Here is a 22,759-nt window from a genome sequence, read left to right as displayed (position 1 = left end):
TGGATTTTTAAACTGCATACAAATTCCTCATATGAAAATGGAAATAAAACTTTGGATCCCACCTAATGATTTGGGAATACCTTGGTGAGGAGTGGTTAACATTTTAACACCTAGGGTGGGTGTCAGGAGGGCAATAGAAAGGAGTTATTTTTGACTATGGCCATCTCTGGAGCTCTATAATATATACGGCAGCCTGTCACATTAACATATAAAATTAAGTTCTTGAACCCCCCAAAGCATCATTAAAACAAGCCTCAACAAGATAGAGCAACCTAAGTGCAGCTGGTAGAGACTGGCACTCAAGCAGTGGTTCAGCCTCGCTAACAGAGCATTGCAGGAAGCCTGTTCATTCTGTGTCATCTTCTGTACCTGCGCCAGATGCATAATTTTAACCCATCAGACAAACAGTCAATAAATATGCCATTCTGTACAGAAATTACACCTCCTACATTCTGGAACCAATTTTTTTTTTCTGAATGGAAAAGAAAACTTTCTTCATTTGGCTTCATATCACAATTTTAATGAGCTTTGATATCATTGTACTAAAAATATCTGTAGTGCTGTAATTAGAAGAATCATCTTCTAGTCATTTACACTCATTTTTTTTCTAGAAAACAATGTTTCATTTTTCAGTAGTAGAGGTGAACATAAGAAATCATATTAAATGTAAGCATTATTCATATTAATATTTATTAAAAAGTCATAGAGAGATGCTTAATATATAAACATAGCAATGACTTTATGGGTAATTTAGAAATCAATATATTTTCTCCCACATTTATCCTAAGAAGTTGGTTGATGATATTAACACTGATCTTAAAAACTGGGCCCCAGCCATAACAAATAAAATTGGACATTTGAAATTTCCATAGTACATGAGATAGTAAACAATAATTTTTATACGTGGATAAATGTGCCAATGAGTAATTTAGTTCTTGGATGTAAATTAAGGATTTGATAATAAAATAAATTAAAGGTATGAATGTCAAGGCCTCCAGGGTACCAAGTGACACACAGAATCAGTAATTTACTAAACAGCACCCTTATGGCCAAAGAGGAAAGATGAAGGAATGAAATAGCCAAGTGCAGATCCTTGCTCAATGATAGTCTTCACAGAATCATGTTTTTTCATTGCTTTAGCCTACAAAAAATAAACACTTTTTCACCTTAATTCCAAACAAGGTGGAGCAGGGTGCAATGGTGGGAGATGGAATGGTTTTACATTTCAGTTTCTTTAAAAGAAATGCATATGTAGCATTAATGAGCATATGCAGAACTTAGCTCAGAAATGGACACTCCTATATTGTTCTTATATTGTTCTATTTTCCAGATTGATTAGAAAATACTTTACCTATACTTTAAACCAAAAATGTTTAAAGTTGACAAATTCCAGCAAAGATTAGAGTCAATATGTTTTGCTTATGGAAAATAAAAGCTTCTTGTGATTTTAGCCTCTTTTAAAACCACATTTCTCCATATATGCACACTCTCTCGTTCTGACATAATAATGACTTCAAACGCTGTATAATGCTGTATTTAAGATTTTATTGCTAGAATCTTAAAAAGAATAAGTTACAACATTTTGGGAAACAGTTTTACTTTTTCATTTCAAGATTCTCTCCAACCGAGCAAAGCTAGTTTTAATAAAAGCTCAGCTAACTCAGCCTCATAAAATAAAGAAGCATATGAACATTAGCTTAATAATATATCTAATAAATCCTGGAAATAGATTGTTTTGTTTTACAGGATCACATTCTTCAATAAGAATGTGAGTGAAAATGCAGTAAAATTGGACATTGGATATTTAGGCTGTCTTGCTAGCAGGACCTTAAGATTCTCATTCATATACTCCTCATTTGCATAGTAGCATACTGAGATTTTTGAGTTCCTAATAGATAGATGTAAGTTACACACAAGAAATGCAACTGATCTACTATGTTTGCTGAAAATTCTCAAATATACTTCTCAAGGGAAATGTACTCATGTTGAAAAACACACTTTCCTTGGATGTGGGAATGGAATGACGATTACACCATACAAAATGAGGACATAGCTTGCTAGGTTCCCGTCTCACATTCTATCAAGGATACTAACTATTCTATGATTAATAGTAATGTGAGAAGCTAAGTTATTTCTTATTTTATGCTTTACATATCATTTTTTGTTTCCACATTCTAAAAGACAAAGAAAAAATGTCTTAAAAATAACACCTTCTAGAATAGTGTAGTACATATGAATTTGTAAATTTTTCATTGATGAGATCTTCAAATCTTTTCGAATTAGAAATAATAGGAAGATGAACAATTTCAAATACTTCAAAAAACTCAAATATGAATTGTAGACTTTTCAATATTAAGTTAAATTTTAATTGACAAAATTTTGATATAAAAACATTTCGTAAAGTATTACATGTGAGGATTAAGTCTCTCTGTTTTCAACAAATTTTGTTCTAATACTAGAGTAGATAATTTCTACTAATTTTTAAACTATTTCATGGATGTGACCATTGGATTTCTAAATTGGAGTAGGCCCGCTTAATATCTTCTGTAGTCTGAGGTTCCACAGGTATTATAAAAAGGGATTTTGGAGCAGTACATAGTTATATTTTACATAGCAAGCCTTCAATTGGAATTTAATGTATTCTATATATATTGCAAGAAAGCCTCACATCCTCCTGCCGAAAGCACTTTAAATGGGGCTCTAGAATATTACAAAGGGATGATTCTATTTTCTATGTCTCTTTCCCAGGTCTACAAAATAGAATAGTACTTCCACATACCTCCCCAGCAGAAATCTTGTGAAGATGAATGAAATAATCTGTTGTGTGCATGAAACTAAAAATTTGCTTACTTCAAATTTCAAGAAATTTGCAGTTAATATAGAGAAAAAATCAGTTCATTGACAAGTTGAGATAATAGTTAATGTTTTGATGTAATTCATGATCCTTTCAGTCAGAGAAATTTTTTAACCTCTGCATTATGAGAGAGGCTAAAGTTTATCCCTTGTGTCTCTGATTAAAAATATTTAAAATTTTTTTCTAAAAAAACGAAACTGATTTCCTAAAAATCACAGAATAGGTAAATGAACAAAATAAGAACTTAATATTTTTATTTTCAGAATAGTGAACTCCATTTCCCTTGCCACAATAACCCCTCAGAAGAAACAGTAAGTGGTATGAAAACACTAGAAAGCATGAAAACTCATGAATGAAGAAAATAGCCTGACACACATTTGAACTTAAGAAATGCAAGAAAAAGCTGCTTTGGGACTATTGGTTATTTCAGACAGACATAATAAATATCATGCTATAAATATATATTAGCTTTTGTAAGCATAAACACAAATGAATACAAGGGATAAATGGTAATGTTATTTTAGAAAATACACACATGAATACCTTATTTACATTAAAAACAATTCAACACTGGATGTTTGTAAGAATAGACTTTTTTTGAGAAGTGAAACAATGATTAGAGTCTCAAGCCAGTTGTGATGACATAAAGTCAACGATCACTGATAAAAATACCTCTGCTAAAAATGTGGGCAGTTTCGGGGATAGGGTGCCTAAATCTAGGCATCTGGGTTTCATTCAGAAATATTACAGATACATCTTCCATCACTGGGTAGATTTCAGTGAAAGCAGGAAGAATATCTGAAATATTAGCATCATATATATATATATATGTGCACAGATTTCACAACAAAGTGGGCAACTAGATTGATGAAAAATAATTTGAGATCAAAGGTGGCAACATGTAATTACCAATTTCATCTTATAAATGGCACACTATACATTTGAAAAATAATGGAGCATGCTTTCCAGGTGGGAAATATGCCAAAGTAAAACTCAGAACTCCAGAGCCTTGCAGAAGCTTTAGTATAGTTGAATTGCAGAACCAAAGATCTAGGTCAATGGTTTTGAAATTGTACTTTTCAGATCCCTAGATTTCCGCAAGCTATATTAAGGTACTTCTAAAAGCCAGTATATTTACAGTGGTCAATTTTGATGTACATATATGCATTGCATTATATTAAGGTCAAAACCAACCACACATATATTCACTAGCAGTCTTTCAAGAAATGAAAAACTATGAAATTCCAAAATCTCAAAATGTCTAACAAACTCTCCTCTATAAATGCAAATATGTCTGTTCACAAATGATGATGATACAATGTTCCTTGGAAATTATTTATGTGGTAATTGACAAATGCTGGTATGACTATACATACAAAATTAGGTGGCAAGACTTCAGGTCAAGATTCCTCAGTATTTTACTGATTCTGTTAGGAAAATTGTTCTTCTCAGCCCTTAATTTCCACCATTTAAGGTTGTTTTCTCCCAATGCTTTAATATAAACAAATAATATGTTTAACTGAAACCTCGTAGTGACTTGAAATTATAAAATGGAAGTTTAGAAAACATAGCAATAAAAACATTTTACCTTCCATGTTTCTCCAGTAATAATTTTGGACAACTTTCTTACAGCCTAATTTATGTACGCCCAATTAAAGTTTGTTTCTTTTGCTTTATTATGTTTTGTTTTACTAAGAATGCATTAAAAAATTCTGGCTCTTCCATAAACCTTTCCATGAAAACTGTTAGCATTTTATTGGGTACTTAAGTACATCTATGGCAAAATCATTTCTCCTTTTTTTTTGCACACACACACAAATATACACGCACACACAAATATACTCACTGCCTCAATAATTGGTAACATTATTTAAAGATAATATGAGAAAAAAGTTTTCATCTTAGATTTCTTGGCTTGTTCTTTGTAAAGGAAGCATTCTGCCTTCCCACTTTTCCTGTTTTCTTTTATTTGTTTACTTTACAAACTTCCTGAAGCCAAGTACACAGTAGACAAAGATACCATTTTAAAAATCAAGTATTTTAAATCCAGCTAGAGTTAGTTTTTGCCAATACTTCTTAAGCCATGGCTTCACAAATGTTCATACTCCCAGTAAGGTATCTTTGAGATTTAGTTCAAAGGAAACCTGAATGTCAATCTTCATTTTTTTCTGAGAAGTAAATTCTGCCTATTCTGCTTCAGTGATGATTTATTTCTTATAACAACTATACTCAAGACTCAAGTAGACTGGCCAGCCCCGTGGTCAAGTAGTTAAGTTCTTGTGCTCTACTTCTGCGGCCCAGGGTTTCAACAGTTTGGAACCCGGGCTCGGACATGGCACTGCTCGTCAGGCCATGTTGAGGCGGCGTCCCACATACCACAACTAGAAGGACCCACAACTAAAATAAAAAGCTATGTACTCGGGGGATTTGGGGAGAAAAAGCACAAAAAGTAAAAAAAAGGAAGAAGATTGGCAACAGTTGTTAGCTCAGGTGCCAATCTTCAAAAAAAGAAAAGACTCAAGTAGAATGAGCAATTCAGTGACCATTTTTTTAGTTTTTCCTAGAGCAGTAAAAAACCCCCCAAAACACAGTGTAAAGCCATTTATTTTATACCTTGGCCATTGCCACATTTCAGGGTTTTATGGTTTGTCACTGAAGCCTCAAGCTTAAATAAGAATTTCCTGAGTAAATTAAATAATTTGGAACAAATCTGTACTTTCATATTAACTTGAAAACTTTTTTCAAATACAAAAATTTCAAAAGACTGAGAAAAAGATCTTTGAATTTTATCAGTTTGTTTACTCTCTCTTGTTCTCAGAAGACCAGTATCCATTCCACCGCTTCTCACATCTACATAGGCATGCACACTCATTCACACCACAGTTACTGAACCAACAAAAATTAGTTGACATCTAGAGAATATGAGTAACAATTTAAAATGCCTGAACGAAACCCTATAATTCTCTAAAAGGCATTTCAGAATCTTTTCCTTGCGAATTTCAATACAGTAGCACAGGGATTTAGACTCTAATCTAGAAAGAAATTATCCGAAGTATTTCACTTTTTACAAGGTAGTTCACTACTGTCTAAATCTGTGAATACAGCTCTCTGGTCTCATGTTTTAGCCTACAATTTTATAGCTATAACCCAGATACATATTTAGGATTTGCATTTGTAAATAATTGACTGTCTTATTTGGACACTGATCCCCAAAATATGCATATTTTTTACTTCACTGGTATCAAATTAGGAATAGCACTTCTAATGACTGAAATAATTCAAGGTTAAAAATCTGAAGTAAACCATGAAAAGTACACGTGGTTCTGTTCTCCAATGCCACATGTATCCACAATAATTATGAAAATAGAAGAGCCCAGCTATGTTATGGTCCTTCCATGGTTCTGGGAGACAGAACAGGTGATTTCACCTTGACAGAGTAGCCTTCTACTTCCATGTATGATAATGATTTTAATCTTAATGGAACAACAAAAACAGCGACATGTTAAATGTAAAACAGATTCTACAATCTTACCACTTCCTGGCTTAAATCAAGACCATGGTAAAAGCCTTGGAAGAGATGTATGAATGCTTGACATAGGGATGAGGTACTACTATACGTATATTTTACTTGAAATTGTCCATTGTGAAATCACTTGGGAATCAGTTTCATTCTGCTCTGCTGTTAAGGCATAACCAGTGTACTAGCGGTTAAAATGTACACAAATGGAAAAAAACAAAAAGGAATGCTGACGATCATACATATAGGTGGGACATCACATAGGAGTGAAAGTGGGAAGGGAACACTAACCATATTAGGCTTGGATGGGCAACAGCGCACAGGGAAGAAGCCCTTCCACAGCCACATTCGCAGCAACTGAAAAGCAAACAAGAGAGCCCAAGATAAGGAAGAGATCCCACTCCCTCTTATAGCATAGACACTATGAATTTAGACAGGCGTCTGCTTTGCTTTTCAAAAGCAACAATCCCTACATGCATACAATTAATTTCTTTCCACAATGCCTTTCAAATTAAGAAGCATTATATGGATTTAAGAAATACAGAACTGTATTAGTTATTTTTATTTTACTTAAAATGCTTATTCAGTAGGAAATATAATGAGCCCATGTATTTGATTATGCAATTCATATAGACATACAAATAAAGATGTAAGCCCATTTAAATATATCTTTCCTCAAAAATTCCTGCAAAATTTATATTCGGAAGACATTCTAAATAGCCTTTTACAAACATTTTGCATAGAACCTACAAATTTAGAAGGGAGAATAATGCCTCGCTCATTTGACCCATAGATTTCTTATACCAGTGGCATTATTTATCATAACCTATTGAAAATGTTATGCTTATGTGACTTCTCCAGTCACTTATGGAAGTCTCTCAATTTAAATTTACATTTTCAGAATTAAAAAATGTATCTCCAAATATATATTTGCAGAGCTATTGCCATATAAAAAAAGCAAACTATGTATAATACATGCACTTTCCTGGATATCACAACACTCAAAACTTTTAAAAATTTTCCACATACTCAGAGTAAAAAGTCCAGAAAATACCAAGCAAATTGCTTAATAAAATGCACTTTATTGTTAGAAACCACATAAACTGATAGCAGAACATAACATAGAATTTATTTAGTGCTTCAATGCATTCACTTTCCAGTATAGTTATGAATAGCATTTATAATGATTTCAAGAGAATTGTGGAATGAGCTCAGTAATGATACTGTATACCAGCAGGTTAGGCTTTTGTCTAAAATACGTCTATTTTGAACTTTATGTGAAATGTATCTGCTCTATTTTATAGCAAATAAGGAGAATAAAATAAAATATAAACATCTAATAAAGCTGGAAATGCTAATAAGGTAGAAAAGTATTTCCAAATCAAATGCAAATGGATCTTTTTTAAAGGAAGTGGGCATTGTTCTGTATATTTTCTTTGGAGTACTGATGATACTATAATTTTTATTACTACTAAATGTCTGAGAATTTGGCTGCCACTAAAATAGAATCATAGTAAATTAAAAATTTGGCTACTATGACATTTACTTCCAGTTTGACTACTTATTATATATATTTTAAAGAATATGCCAAATAATTATTTTCACTGCAGAGGTATTGAAAGTCAATGTATTTCTTAACACAAAAATGTTAAAATGTTTAAAGAGTCGGTAAAACATCTGTAAAATACCTTGACAAATCTTGATATACTTCTTTATAATAACATTTATTTCATTAGTGTCTTAAACAATTGCTGATATCCTGTATATGTTAACTTCCCTACTGTTTCTGTTTGTATCAGCACTCAGATTACGGGTCTGCAAACTAAAGCCCATGGACCAATTCTAGCCTACCACTTCTTTTTGTAAATCTAGCGTTATTGGAACACAGCCACACTCAGACTTGTTGTTTATGGCTTCTTTAGTGCTGTTATGACAGAGTCGAGTAGTTGTGACAGAGAATGTAGGGCCTGCAAAGCCTAAAACATTTACTACCTGGCCCTTTAAAGGGAGTTTGCCTTCCTCTTGTCATAGACTGTTAGTGTCTTGAGAGGAAGAGGATTCTCTGAACTTTTATTTCCTTCACAGTTGAAGCATAATAATTGATACCTGTAAGTAGTCAGTGTTTTACTGTAATTGGTATTAACTAACGGCATGATTATCACAATTTACTGATATTATCTCAACTGATATTATCTAAATTGAGATGGTATCTCAATTTACTGGTAGTTTCCATATATATGCTAATTTCAAACAGCATAGTTCCAGTTCAATTACTAATAAATAAATAATTGATGGTTGACGAATGTATCCAATTGATTTTTAGTGATAAAATGATGATGCCGTCTCCTAATAAAGTACAAACATCCTTCTAGTGAAATGTGCACAGTTTATAAACTCAGGTAGAATTGTGCTTAGGGAGGCAACAACTGCACTGTGATTGGCCATTACCTGATAGGATTTATTTAATACTTGGTCAGTGTTCTATGACTCAAAACACACACTAATGATTCTAAAAATAATAACATTTCGTTCAGTCCTCTTAGTTTGAAAAACTATAATGTTTTTGTTTTACAAATTAGTACATACACACACACACACACACACGCATACATGCAATTCACTGTAACATCAATCCACAAATTTTAGTCCTGAAGAATTTAAATCACTTTACCTATCATTAGAATTCTAGTTTATAGTTTTAACAAAGTTTAATCAAAAAATCTGAAATTATATAAAGTCAAACACTTGTGCTTCTATTTTTTCTGAGTCATGGTTTTAGATCCATATATTCCCAAATGAAGTATACATAGGAACTAAGTAACTAATTACATTCAGACCAATTCTTATAAATACAGAAAGGTCAATGTAATTTTTTAAAAAAATCATTTCCACAAAATACATTTTCTAAGGATTTAGTGATCAGAGCAAACTGTGAATTTATCTGTTATGAAGAAAATTAAAACTGAAGTTCCTTTTCTATGAATATCTGAAGTGGCATAATAACAAATAACTCTTTTTAAATAAACTCTGAGGATGCTGTCACAGTAACACCTCAGCACCAGACAGTATAAAGAATATGTTCTTTCATTAATCAATAAATACTTGGAGAAGTACAGGTTGAAAATGCTTACAAGCCCCAGAGATAACTTAGAAATAGAAACCAAAATGTGCTAGAAAAATCAACTGATGTATGCTATGTGAGCCACGGCTCAACACAGAGGACGTCTGCATTCCCATCAGTTTTTAGCACCTGGCAGCCTGTAAGCAACTGCATGCAGCTATAACAAGAGCATTATTATCCAAGTTTAAAATAGTTTAGCCCTCCCAGGCTTATAATCAAAAACTGTTGGTCTTTGTTCTAACAAGATATTTTGATTCATCCTTCAGAAGATTAAAATATGATAAAAGAAGCTTTCCAGACCCAAAGAAGATTCATATGAAATTCCTTTAGCCAGGAATTAACACAGAGCCGATTAATATATGTATAAAGTGTGTCACTGTAAGTAAGATAACTGCCTTCCTGCCAAAACAAGGTGATTATAACTCTAGGGAAGAAATTCTCAAAGATACTACGTCAGAGAAGCAAGACTACAGGTTGTGGATAAATGATGACTTAAATTCTTAAACAGGAGATCATACCATTGGCTAAGAAAAACACTAAGAGCCTAACAGATAAATGAGAGAAAGGCAGAAAGAGTAATTTCACAAAAGAACTACTTTTATTAGATGAAAAGTATTTTTAGTTTACTGGTGAAAAAAAAAGGGGGGCAAGAAAACTAAAAGGGTGCGTAGTTCACCCATTTTAAATAAAACAACAGCAAATGATGGTACTCAGTGCTGGAGAAAACAGAGTGAAGCTTCTGCCCTCCTAAGTGGCACCAATCCTTTAGAAAACAATCCTCCAAACCTATCAACGAGCACTAAAAATGTTCTCACCTTTTGACATCACTGTGTAACACAATATTTAAGATCACTGTGTTTATAGTCAAACTAAGAGTAGTCCTGGATGTATCCATTACTGAATGCATAGTTTTGGGTGAAGCAGTCATTGACATAAATGAGATAACAATAGAAACTATATCACATAGGGTGGCTTTGCAGAATGAGTTTGACAATCCATGTAAAGCTCTCTCCACTGTCCTGGGACCACAGTCAGCACTTTAAAAGTGTTTAACTGATATTGTTATAACAACAGTCATAGCAAAAAAAGTGGGATGCAGACAACTGGCATGAGGCAGGCCATAGATTTTAAAGGAACTAAGTGACTAATAAATATTTTTCAGTAAACAAAATATATTTGTGGAGTCTGTGATGCAATGAAAATAAAAATAAAAATAATTTTTTAAAATTAGGTAAAAATCAGTGTGCAGAAAAATAAAATGATGGCCAAAATGTATACCAAACTTCTAAGAGCTATTGTATTGGAGTGTTACATTAACTCACATTATCGAACAGTTATTTTAGTTTTCTCTGATTTCAAATTGTTTGTGCTTATTTAACTTTATAATTTTAAGAAAATTAAGCAAGCTTAAACAATTCTAATTATGATGCCTATCGCAATATACGATCATTTACACCCTATCAGTTTTTAAGTGATAAAAATAATTTAAACATGTAACAAATATTTCCAACAAAAGAAGTTAAAGAAATTGTTCACTGGTAATTAACACACACAGTCTTAATTGTTTAATATATTTCTTAAAATATCTTATAATGCAATAACTTTTGCATCTGTGTCTTAAGTCACTGCTACTCTTCTAACATTTAGTACTAATTTCCTGATGAAGCCAGGCTAAAACTGCAGAAATCTGTTTGCAAAAACAGGGAAAGGAATAAAAAGCAGAATGATAACATATGTGGTTCCCAAACTCTACTCTTCATTCTCAACACTTTTGACACAAATGCATAAAATTATTCCAGCCTACAAGAGCAGGTAATGCAAAATGGATAGAAAGAGCTTTTTATTTAATTCATTTAAGTGTGTTTTTGAGTAACTCTGAGGGGAATGACACATCTGTAACACATGATGGGGTTTATATGTGCAGTCTAATCACTATTTCCAAGTTGCAGTCCAGACAAATAGGAACAGGTTACAGTTATATGCAGTAACTTTTTAATCTTCTTTTCCAGCTCTCTGTTTCCCTCTGACTATAAAGCTTCTTATCCCCCATCAATGATTATATGTGTCTCCCTATTACCCTCTAGGTCCCTTTACCAAAAACTGTTCTATCTGAGCACTAGTGCTTGGTAGATGAGTTTTGAAACATCGTTTTATCTCTTAGTCTTACCTAACCAAGGTCCAAGCCTGGCACTCTCATACCTTGCTGTGAAATAATAAGAAATATATAAATTGGTCTCTGCTCTGGTCCCTGACACGGAACTCTTAAAATCCTTGTAAATAAGAGTGCTAGGAGAATCTTTTATTCTAACATTTAGTCTTTGACCCCAGTTCCTGACCTAGAGTTCCTAAAACCCTTGTAATTTCCTAAGTGACAAAAGAACTAGCAGCATCTTTTGTTCTAATATTGGCCTTTGATTCCGTGGTTACTAACACAAAGCTCCTAAATCTCTTGGAATTTCCTGGGTGATAGCAATTTCATTTGTTCTAACGAAGGGACTCTGGATGGGTTCTTGGCTGGAGGCTTGTCTCCAGAAAGACCAAGCATAATTAGAAGCTTGGAATTTTCAGCCTCACCAGCCCATTCTCCAGAGACAGGAGAGAGGCTGGAAATGGAGTTAAAGATCCATTATGCCTATATGACGAAACCTCCATAAAAATCCCGAAAGTATGGGATTCGGAGAGCTTCTGGGTTGGTGAACCCCAACTCCACAAGACAAAAGCTCCTGCACTCAGGACCTTTCAGGATCTCACCCTATGTGTCTCTTCATCTGGCTGTTCATCTGCATCCTTTTGCATATCCTTTGTTATATAATAAACTGATAAACATAAGTGTTTCCCAGAGTTCTGTGAGCCATTCTAGCAAATGATCGAACTCAAGGAAAGAGGTCATAGGAACCTCCTATTTGTAGCCATATTGGACAGAATTTGTGGGTAACCCGGGGCATCTGAAGTAGGGGGCAGTCCTGTGGGCTGGGCCCTTAACCTGTCGCTCTAACTCCGGTGAGTGTCAGAATTGAATTGAACTGCAGGACACCGAGCAGATGTCGAAGAGAATTGCTTGGTGTGGAAAAAAAAAAAAAAACCCACACATGTGGGATCAGAAGTGTTGTGAGTGTGGTAGTAGTGTGATAGTAAACGAGAAACACACAAGAGGAGTGTGTCTTTCCAACACATTTCCTCTCTCCTTGCATTTCCTGTTCCAAACCTGAAATGTCCTATTATAATATTCATCATAGAGCTAAGAATTCTGGGACTCACAGAGAGCAAACAGCTTTCTCAAGATGACACTGATAAGTTATGGAGGTAAGATGTGGATCCAAGTTACTGCCTCAAATTGTATTGGAAGCACGATTTCCTCCTCCATATCTTCCAGGTTCTTTCATTCCCACCCACTCACCAGCTCCATCTCCCTTTCTCCTGTTGAAAATTTGAAAGATTTTCATAGAGAACCCTGATATGAACATTTTTTGCTTCTTCCACTAATAGCTTGTTACAGGGTTAAAAAAATTTTAATAAATTAATCCCAAAAAATTACATATAGCACTTAAAATGCCTTTATATAAATTGAGCCCTTTCTGCAGCAAAATACACCAAATTTTGTTTGAAAGTCTTAAAAGATGGATGCCATAAAAATGCTCAACGACCCAAACTCTACTATTATGCAGATGCATGTATAAAATAGAGATCAAATCACATAAGCGATTGAGGTAAACCTTAAATAAATTACACTCATTTCAAGGACTTCTAAAATAAAAACAAAACCCAAAACTCTACAAATCTAAGTGCTCCATGTGCAGTCATCCCTTTGTCTTAAGGACAAAGTCACAAAAACAACGAAACAAACAAATAACTAATTCATTTTAACTTTGGAATCAGGAACTCTCATGTCCTACTGAAGACAACAATGAGAACCTGGGAATATCAAACTCAGTGAAAGCAGAAAGAAAATTTGAGGTGAATTATCTTTAGACTACACTTCAGTTGGTTTATATGCCAAGCTATACTTCAAAGAAGATTCACTGCACTTCTTTTAATCATTCTAATGGGCCAGAGATCATCATCATAAAACAGGCTCTTCTTCCATGAATGCCACGGGTAAAGGTGTTGATGAAACTAGCAAATGTTATTGAACATGTTATGTTTGGTTTGCCTATTCCAGGATATACTTGGAAACTCAAAATGAATTTCACCAAATATTAATGATCTTTTGTAAACTTTTTGCTGCAGTAGTACACACAATCATTTCTATTAGCAAACATTTACTGAAAATCTACGTTATGCTTTAAGAATAAGAAATTATATATAGACAGCTTTCTGCTCACATTATATAATGATTCTACACCTGGCTACAGATTAGACTCAAAAGGTGAGAAGTAAAACAACAGCAAAACAATGCCCAGGCCTCACTCCAGAAGATTTAAATCACAACACCTTGATTGTGAGACCCAGGCATCAGTGCTTTTCAAAAGCTGTTAGTTGATTCTAAATTTCCTCCAGGTTGAGAATCACTGATCCAATAGGTACTCAATAAATACTTGTATTGAATGATGTGTCTTATAATATCTTAGGGGAATTGACAATGAATACAAAGAAAAAGGTTTGTAATTAGCATATTAATAGTCTGCATGTTAATAAAACCTTCTAAAGTACCTGGAGGTGTTTAAAAACAATTTGTTCTCTGGTAAGTACTTTAAATAATTCTCCTGCAACTTGTTTACGATGTTAATTTATATTATCTACAAATGAAGACTGGTTTGTTTAGTAACTATAAATTTCATCCTATCCTCTTTAAACTACACATTTTTTTTCCTAACACTTATCTCTACAGGTTTCTTTTAATTGCGAGTTTAATGTTTAATGAAAGATATTTTTGTACTTCTGTATTTCAATACTAGCTACTTGGATTATCTAGGAGCCATAATATCTCAGGCAAAATAACAAAATTGTGAAATTATCTTTATTCAGTGTCCCCATTTTGCCCTTCTGAGCTACTGGACCACAGACTTACATAAAGTTATGTGAAAGTAGAGCTCAGGTTTGCCACAGACATGTCAGGAAAGCCTTCAAGATATGGTGAATATTTTGATGTAAAGATTTTCTCTTTGCACTGTTGCTGAGCCAGAGTAAACCAGAACCATATATATTTGTATGTGAGAAAGCTCATGCCATTAATGAGGCAGGAAGAAATGGAGATGAGGGTTGGGAGGGTCACACTCAAAGGCTGTGGAAAGCCCTGTAGACACAGAAAACTGGACACCCCATGTGCATTCATGTCTACATACCTTCCTCATCACACGTGGTGGACCAACTCATAAAATTTCTCTTCATCTTCCAGTCCAGCTCAAATTTATCACTTCTGTACCCCTTAAGGCAAAGATGATCATATCCTCTATTCTACTGTTGCACCAATTTGTTAAAAGTACGAGATTGATTGTGTTATGTTGAAAATATCTGATTGCACCACTGTCTCTCTATTAGCCTGTCCATGCTATGAAAGCAGGAAGCATATCAAAGAGTCACATCGAATCAAAAAAGCAAATTTTACAGGTCATGATATCAGAAAAACCTACTTTAGTGAGCCCACAACAAAAGAGAGGTTACAGGATCCATCAAGTACTTTTGCAAAAACCTCGCCAGTGTGATATTTTGAACAGGGAAATGAGATTCTTTCAACTTTTCATATATTACTTAAATCTTTTTTATATTATTCAAATTTAAATAATTAAATGTCAATACTGTATTATTATACAGTTATGTGTATATATGCACACATGTATTTATACATACATGTACATATATAAATACAATATATATAAAGATATGTAAGCTGTAATTCAGATATGGTCAATAAAACACAAACGCTTTTTTAATAAATTTGGTCTATATACTCTTATCAAGTGTATATGATGTTTTGGTTTAAACCTTCTGAAAACTCAACTTTCTCCTCAAGGAGCTAACAGTACATTGTAGGCATTAAACAGGTAGGGAAGACTGCAAACTTTGATATCTGACCTCAAAAACTAGCAAACAGGCAGATAAAAGGGAAAGGTTGATATTACGAACCACTAAAAATTCAAAAAAAATTTTTTTTACCTTTATCTTGCTCGAACTTCCCCCTCTGTTTTCTTTTCTCCCACTTTCTCTGGCATTGTAAAGACATATGGTTTCTTAAAGTAAGATAAATCAAAATCTTCTTAAACAATTTCTATCCTCTAACTTCAAAGTTACATTGTTTCTCTCATAAACTGATAAAATTCAAGGTGATACTTGTTTGAACTAGTTATTTATCTGATAATTTAATAAAAGCAATTCACAGTATATTCATGGCTGCAATCCTTAAGGATTTTTGCTTTTTTTAATTTTTTCTTAAAAATATTGAACATAGCTTATAAAATCGAAGACTTATACTACCATTTAGTGAAATGAATGCAGTGAGAGACTGAATATACAAATGAACAGTGGTCAGACCAAATAAAAAAATAGAACTCTGACTGCAAAGCTGTAGCAACCAGTCCAGAAAGTCAAACCACAACTTCTGTAGCAATCCATCCAATGGTCAAGACTTTATCAAATGCCAGCTTCCCTGATATTTGTCCCTGATGAGGATTTTTAGGCTGGTTAATTTGAAAACTACAGGTGAGAAGCAGGCTCCGAGGAGTGGAATTTGCTTGTCCCTTTGTTGGGGACATTTACATTTCTAAGGGAAACCTCAATCTGTGAAGATGCCTCCCTCTCTGTGCCAGGAAGAAGGGGGACGTCCTTATCTCTAGAAACTCTTAATCAATGCCAGAGGCAGGAACTTAAGTTGTTTACTGTCTGGCAACCTCATGTAACTGACCCCCCCCCCCCCCAAATCCTCCTTTGTCTTTAGCTGAGGATAATATTTAAGCGGTGACTTCTGCCATTTACTCAATCTGGTTTGATTCTTATCTAAAAGTTGTGGGACCGCCAAATGGCTGGACCCTTCGGGCACTGATACCATTTTAACTTTTTTACATATTCTTTCCTTTGTCTTGTAAAGAGATAACTCACATAGCTATGCCTTAAATTTAGCCTTACTCTCCACCCAATTTTGCAGCAGAAGCGGCAGCAGCAACATTCCGGCAGCAGCTCTGCCTGCCCATGGGTCCTGTCCCCATGCAGGCAGCAGAAGCTCTGACTGCCCATGGGTCCTGTCCCCATGCTATTCTATACTATTCTCTAAATAAAAGAGCACTACTGCCAGATCTTAAGAGTCTAAGAAATCTTTCTTTCGACTCCTTGGCTCACCGACCCCACATCAGTCCCCATTTCCAACTTAGGACCAACTAGACGAAGCCAATATGCTTCCTTAATCAATTACATAGGATGCCCCACTTCTAGTTAGCTCACCTCCAGGTAACCCATGCCAATAACCTCCAGGTAACCCATGCCAATAACCTCCAATCAGGGCATGCCTAATGCTTTCCCTTATTCTCATTAGACTCATTTGCCTGCCTTTGGGTCTATGTCAAATGAAGACATGGTGACTGATTTCCTCGCTAGAGCAAGCTGTTCATAAATAGCCTTTGCTTGTTCTCATTTGGGTGTTTTCTGTTTATTTCCACATAAAAGATCATCTTTACAAGTTCAATAAAGGAAAATCACGTAGTTTGATCTCTGCAATCAACCACCATCTTAGTTCTGTTCAGGCACAATAATAGAACTGATATACAAAGCACTGAATCATGAGTTTTTTTCTCCTGTAGGATGACACCTTCACTGAGCAAACATCAACTACCTCTATTTCTAGAAGCCTAAAGTTACTAGAAGGTCCTCCCACTGAACTTTTCCTTCCCAGTCATTTCACAGCTGAATCAGGTGTATCCACGAGCCCTCTTTCAGAGGAGCACATAACTGTCCTGACTTTGCTGCCCGTGCTTAACTATTTTAGGTTTTAACTTATTTTGGGTGAAGTAGAGAAGAAAAAGTAAGGGCACATAAAGTTGCAAAAAAGTGATGCAAATTTTGCCAGCTAAAATAAGTAAGGATATTTCAAGCACAGCTCTCATAGTAACATTTGTTTTAAACACTCATTTGTCTTAACGAAAGAATAATATCAATTAAAAATATGAGTGCGTCAAAAGAAAGGAGATTAGTAAAAGAAATAAGCCAAATATGTCAGTTCTGATTTATTTAGCTCCCCTTATTATGGCTGTTGAATATTTTCCAAAGTCAAATCACATCTATCAGCATTAAACTTATAGGGTGGAGAACCCAGAAGGACTAATGTTTCAGTTTAATTACTTCACTCTCAAATAATTAAAGTAATAGTGGAAGTATACTGAAATTATCAAAACACAGGAATGTGTGTATTTTGTGATAAACATATTATGAGAATTGAATTAATTATGAGAATTATTTAACAGGAAGTTAAATGTTCATTTTCATATCGAACTATTCAAATCCAGGTAAGTATATTTTGTTTTCTATTAGTGTCAGTCAGTAGTATTAAAATCACATATTATGGTAGTCGTCATAAGTGTCTAACATTAAATATAATGGTGATAAATGTTAAGTATTTTAATGCATTATACACATATATAACATAATGGTTAATTATACTTACAATCGCTTTATATACATACAATTGTGTTAAATGTATGTGTGTGTACATACAAAAGTGTGCATATAAAATATTTGTAATTGTGACCATATGTGATTCCCCAACAGTAATTTGCCTGACCAAACATTGAAAAATATTTTTAAATTATAATATTTAAACTAATATGATACTGGTATAAGCCAGGAAGATTAGAAGAATAGCTTTGATAGCTCAGAAGCAGTGTAGATAAAAGAAAATCTATATAGACACTTATTTAGTGTATACTTCAGGTAGAGACCTAACAGTTTTGGGAAAGGGTGATAAACAGTGCTGGTAACTATATAAGTCCATAGAAAAAGCAATTTAGATCACCAATCCCCCAAAATTAACATTTTTTGTATCTTGTGCAAAATAAGTATTATTAAAAAGCAAACTAATCCTGACACTTCTAATTATATATTTTTACTATATGAAGAGCTAGGACCCATTAGCCTAAATACGTAAAGAGTATGTACATGTAATTTACAAAACAAGTAACGAAATAGCTAATGACTACACATTGCATATATATTAATGAACCTATCAAATCTCAAAAATAAAAAGAAGTGCAATTAAAAATACAGAACTATTTTTCTTCTATTAAATTAGCAGAGCCTGGCTGGTCTGTGAACCACCAGACAATTTCATGCACTGTTGGGGGGAATGGTAATTGGTACAGGGATTTCAGAGGCCATTTGTCAATATGTATAAACAATCTTAAAAACATTCATATTCATTGACCCTTACTTTGAATAATACAAATGTGTTCTAAGGATATTGGGAATAGAAATATTAACCACTCTCCCCCAAAATAACAACAACAACAAAGAAATCAAACAAACAAACAAAAAAACAAAAGGGAAAGCTTATGGAACAGGTTAGACATTAAAATATCAAAGACGTATTAAAGTTTGGCTTTTAAAACATTTTCAAATACACAGGGAAATTTTATTTTGTAATGTTAAGTCAGATAAAAACAGAAAACAAAACTATAAATTATGAAGTCAACTATGTATACAAAAATATCAAATATATATGGCCAAATATTAATATTGCCTCTGGTGGACAAATATGATGGATTCTTCTTTCTACATTTTTGTGTTCTATATAATTTTAATCAGAAAATTAAAAAATTCAAACATCATAAAATAGCACCCAGTAAGAAATTAGGAAAATCTTCTTAACCATGCCAACTATGTAACACATAATATAAAAAAATAGACTGAAACTTATAGGAAAGGAAGATGGCAAGAGGATTTGCTTATGTCAAGACATTGATCTAAGGAAATGGCTGTTAATCTAGCCTCCAAAATTCTGTTGGAACATAGCTGAAGCAGTCCAGTAATTTGAATATCTGAGGTCTAAGGCGATATAGTGCAATGGGTGGGCAGATAGAAGCAGGATTGATAGTGATTTTTACTTTGGGACGTAAGATGTGCTGAGATGATTTGCTGATAGACTTCCAAGCTGGGTTAGTTAAGAGTTCTCTTAGAGTGGGGGGTTTTCAGAGGATTGGAGACACAGGAGCAGGATCCAGTTACCTTGGCTTTGGGAACGGATGGGAATAAAAGGGCCGAACTGCACAGGCTCCAACCAGATATTTGAGATGTGCAGAAGGACTTTGCATTTCAATTTCTTGGATGAAGATTTAGAAGACTTAGGGCTTAGGCCAAAAGATATTGGGTGGTCAAATAGAGATCTACTTGGAATTCAAAGTAGCTATTTCCTTATTGGGGTTGGGGAGTGACAGTGCACACTAGCACAGGTTTGGAATGATTAATTATAAATCTTTAGGACTCCAGGAAAGAAGTTTATCCTGGCCCTCTACATTCCAAATGACTAGAGAAGAGATGCATCTAGTTGGCCACTATATGTACATTTGAAACAGCTGGAATGGGACTAAGTCAGATATAGACATCAAAATAAATTAAGGTCCTTATATGTTAGAAAACGTAGAAGTCACACAAATGTAGAATTCTGGTTTATCTTATATTTGTCTCATCAAAATTTATATATAAACAATGCTCAATATCACATTCATGTGAATATTGAATTCATGCTGATTTTGATAACTTCTTAGATTTTACATCATCATTAGCATGATGAGATAGAAATTAGTTATATGGGTGGCTAAATTTCATCTTGAAAGTTTTCTGAGGAAGATTAGACCTATAGACTGGCATTTTGCTGATAATTGTTGATGTAGCAAATTAAGAAAATCAGAATAATCCTACAAATTTAATACTCATCCTGGTTTAATAGTTATGCTGAACTAGGTATTCTTAAAAATGTAGCATTGTGTTGCTGACATATATGAAGATCTCACAAACAACTTTAGTGGTAAGATTTCAGTATATCTAGGAAAATTAATATTAATATAGAAAATATTTCACTTATATCCTACATATTTTACTTATATTCTATATATTTTTAAAGATGTTTGTTCAACTCTTTGCTCTGTGAGTGTGTTATGATTATCTTTTACATTCTTATGTGTACTATTTCTCCATATTTTGAAACAGATATTTCTTTGTATTCAACAGGGAAAGTATTAAACAATTAAAGTATTAAACAAAGTTACATGACTTCAACTGAAACTCAAAATGGATAATAGATTAAAAAAAAATGTTGGCATGATGTGTTCATCATCTTCAGAAGGAATCAGTTTAAAACTATGCTGAGTAAATTTGCCTCAGGAAAATCAAATGAATTAGGCATAAGAGTGTCAAAGCAGCACTAGGATTTCCCGATGTCAGAGGCATGGGGAGCTCTTACAGTTGGAGGAGTGTCTGTGAGAGACACTGGAATATCTGAATCCTATGGAATGATCAGTCTAGAGGGACACTAGAGGAACTACATAGTTGCTCTTAGAACAGCATAAGAAAATCTAAGAAACAGAGAGACTTTCTTCCAATAATCACCACAGGGAGGTCCCAATTTGCCAACTCGATGATATCTTGCTTTTCAGGATGGAAGTGCTGACGTGGAAAAGAGGCAAAAAAGCAAACCCAAATAAACCCTATTATAAACTCCCAACCATCTTTCTTGCCTTTCAATCTATCTTGACTCAAGAGTACTCAATAATGCCCATCATGGAGATGTGAAACCCAATGCCAGACCACAGAACAGGAAAAAAAGATAACAGGTCATTATAAATAATAATTTCAAATAAAATAATAATTAAAACCTGCTGACATTGCTATCTGCAGTACTGATGGCTACAAGAGAGTGGAACAATGCCTACAGACTATTGAGAGTGAATGCATGCCAAAGAAAGTGAGGGGAGTAAGAAACTAAGAGAGAAATGAGGAGTGAGAGATAGTAAAACAACTTGGGCAAGCAAGATAATTGGGATAAAATATGTTTTGTAGCACTATAACTATCACAGCCATCAGCTATATCTGAAGTCAATACTTCCACGTGGCATAATAAAGAATTCAGCTGTTCGAAACTGAGTTGCTAATCCATTAGAAACATTTATTTCTTCCCAGGTTCATGCAAGTTTGAAAAAAGAGCACAGATCTTGAAACAAATGTGAATTTTAGCTGGTGTTTAAGATCATTTGAAACATTCTGCTGTTCATTCGCTTCATTTCTCAGCAATGAGTATACTCCTAGACATAGCTCAGGAAATTAACAGAATTTTTGTTGAAGAGGTGGTCTAACCTTTGGCACAGGGCAGTGCTATTGATTTTCTCAGTAGACCTGGGTATCAGGTTCCCGTAAGAGCCTGTGCTATTGTGGACTCTGAGAGATGTGGTAAGATTCCTAGAAACTCAGCAGAGTCTTCCACCAGAGCCCAGTGTCTTCCGGCATGCCAGCCGGTGCTCTCTTTCGGATGAGGATCCCATTCTTATAGAAATGGTGCTTCAGACAAATGGAGCTTCAGAGAAAATGTGTATTTTGCTCTTGTGGTTAGGCTTTTGACCTACCCTTTGCTTCATACTTGTGAAGAGTCTCTAGATTCTTTGCTAAAATAATTTTCATCATTGCAAATCCATGATATTAATTTGTTATCTCAAGTACCACAGAGTTTTTGCTTCCAAATGTTTGCCTCGATATAACTTCCTGAGAGTTGCAGTGATGTTTACATGTTTGATCCGTGAGAAGTCGCAGGTGGGGTATTCAATAATGTTAAGCAATTGAGCCAGTAACCCTCTTGGGTTCAGTTTCCTAGGACGATTTACTTCCCACAGTGGGCAATTAGTTGTTGCTATGCTCCTAGTCTTTCTGGCACTACTCTGCCCTGATCCCCATTTGCCAGTTATTAATAAATTATGATCTGCTCTCTAATTATCTTTGATTCAGAGCTTTTGAAGAAAAAGCATGTAATCATGAGAAAATAGAAGGGATAACAACTCTCAGATATTAAATCAATACACATGCCTAGATTTATTACAGTTTTATAAAGTCATATCTATTGCTAATTCATAAACCACTGAGATTTGCTTTTAATGAGCTCTTTTCTAAAATGACTGATTGCATGTGTGATCACAAACAGTTGTTTATTTATCATTATTTTAAAATAAAATAGTATTAGATTAAAATATTTTCATACAATACTTGTTCTTATCAAAACTTATCAAGTTCTGAAACTATATAATCCTACGTATGTTAGAGAAGCCAAGCACAGGCATACCTCAGAGATATTGTGGGTTTGTTTCTA

General features: G+C 34.1%; 1 protein-coding gene across 10 annotated transcripts in view; it reads right to left on the bottom strand.

Moving 5' to 3' along the window:
• Window positions 1-22,759, bottom strand: part of EPHA5 (EPH receptor A5) — a 326,925-nt gene that overhangs the window by 44,991 nt on the left and 259,175 nt on the right. For 6 of the 10 annotated variants that reach the window (XM_044766079.2, XM_044766080.2, XM_044766084.2 and 3 more), the window contains one exon: window positions 6,663-6,728. The exons of the other annotated variants lie outside the window; for them this stretch is intronic. In XM_044766079.2, coding sequence (XP_044622014.1) covers window positions 6,663-6,728 — 66 coding nt within the window. The remainder of the gene's footprint in view (window positions 1-6,662; window positions 6,729-22,759) is intronic. 10 annotated transcript variants of the gene reach the window in all.

The sequence above is a fragment of the Equus asinus genome, chromosome 3 (assembly GCF_041296235.1).
Source record: "Equus asinus isolate D_3611 breed Donkey chromosome 3, EquAss-T2T_v2, whole genome shotgun sequence".
Taxonomy (NCBI): domain Eukaryota; kingdom Metazoa; phylum Chordata; class Mammalia; order Perissodactyla; family Equidae; genus Equus; species Equus asinus.
The sequence above is the reverse complement of the archived record's forward strand: the minus strand, read 5'-3'. Positions and strand labels throughout refer to the sequence as shown.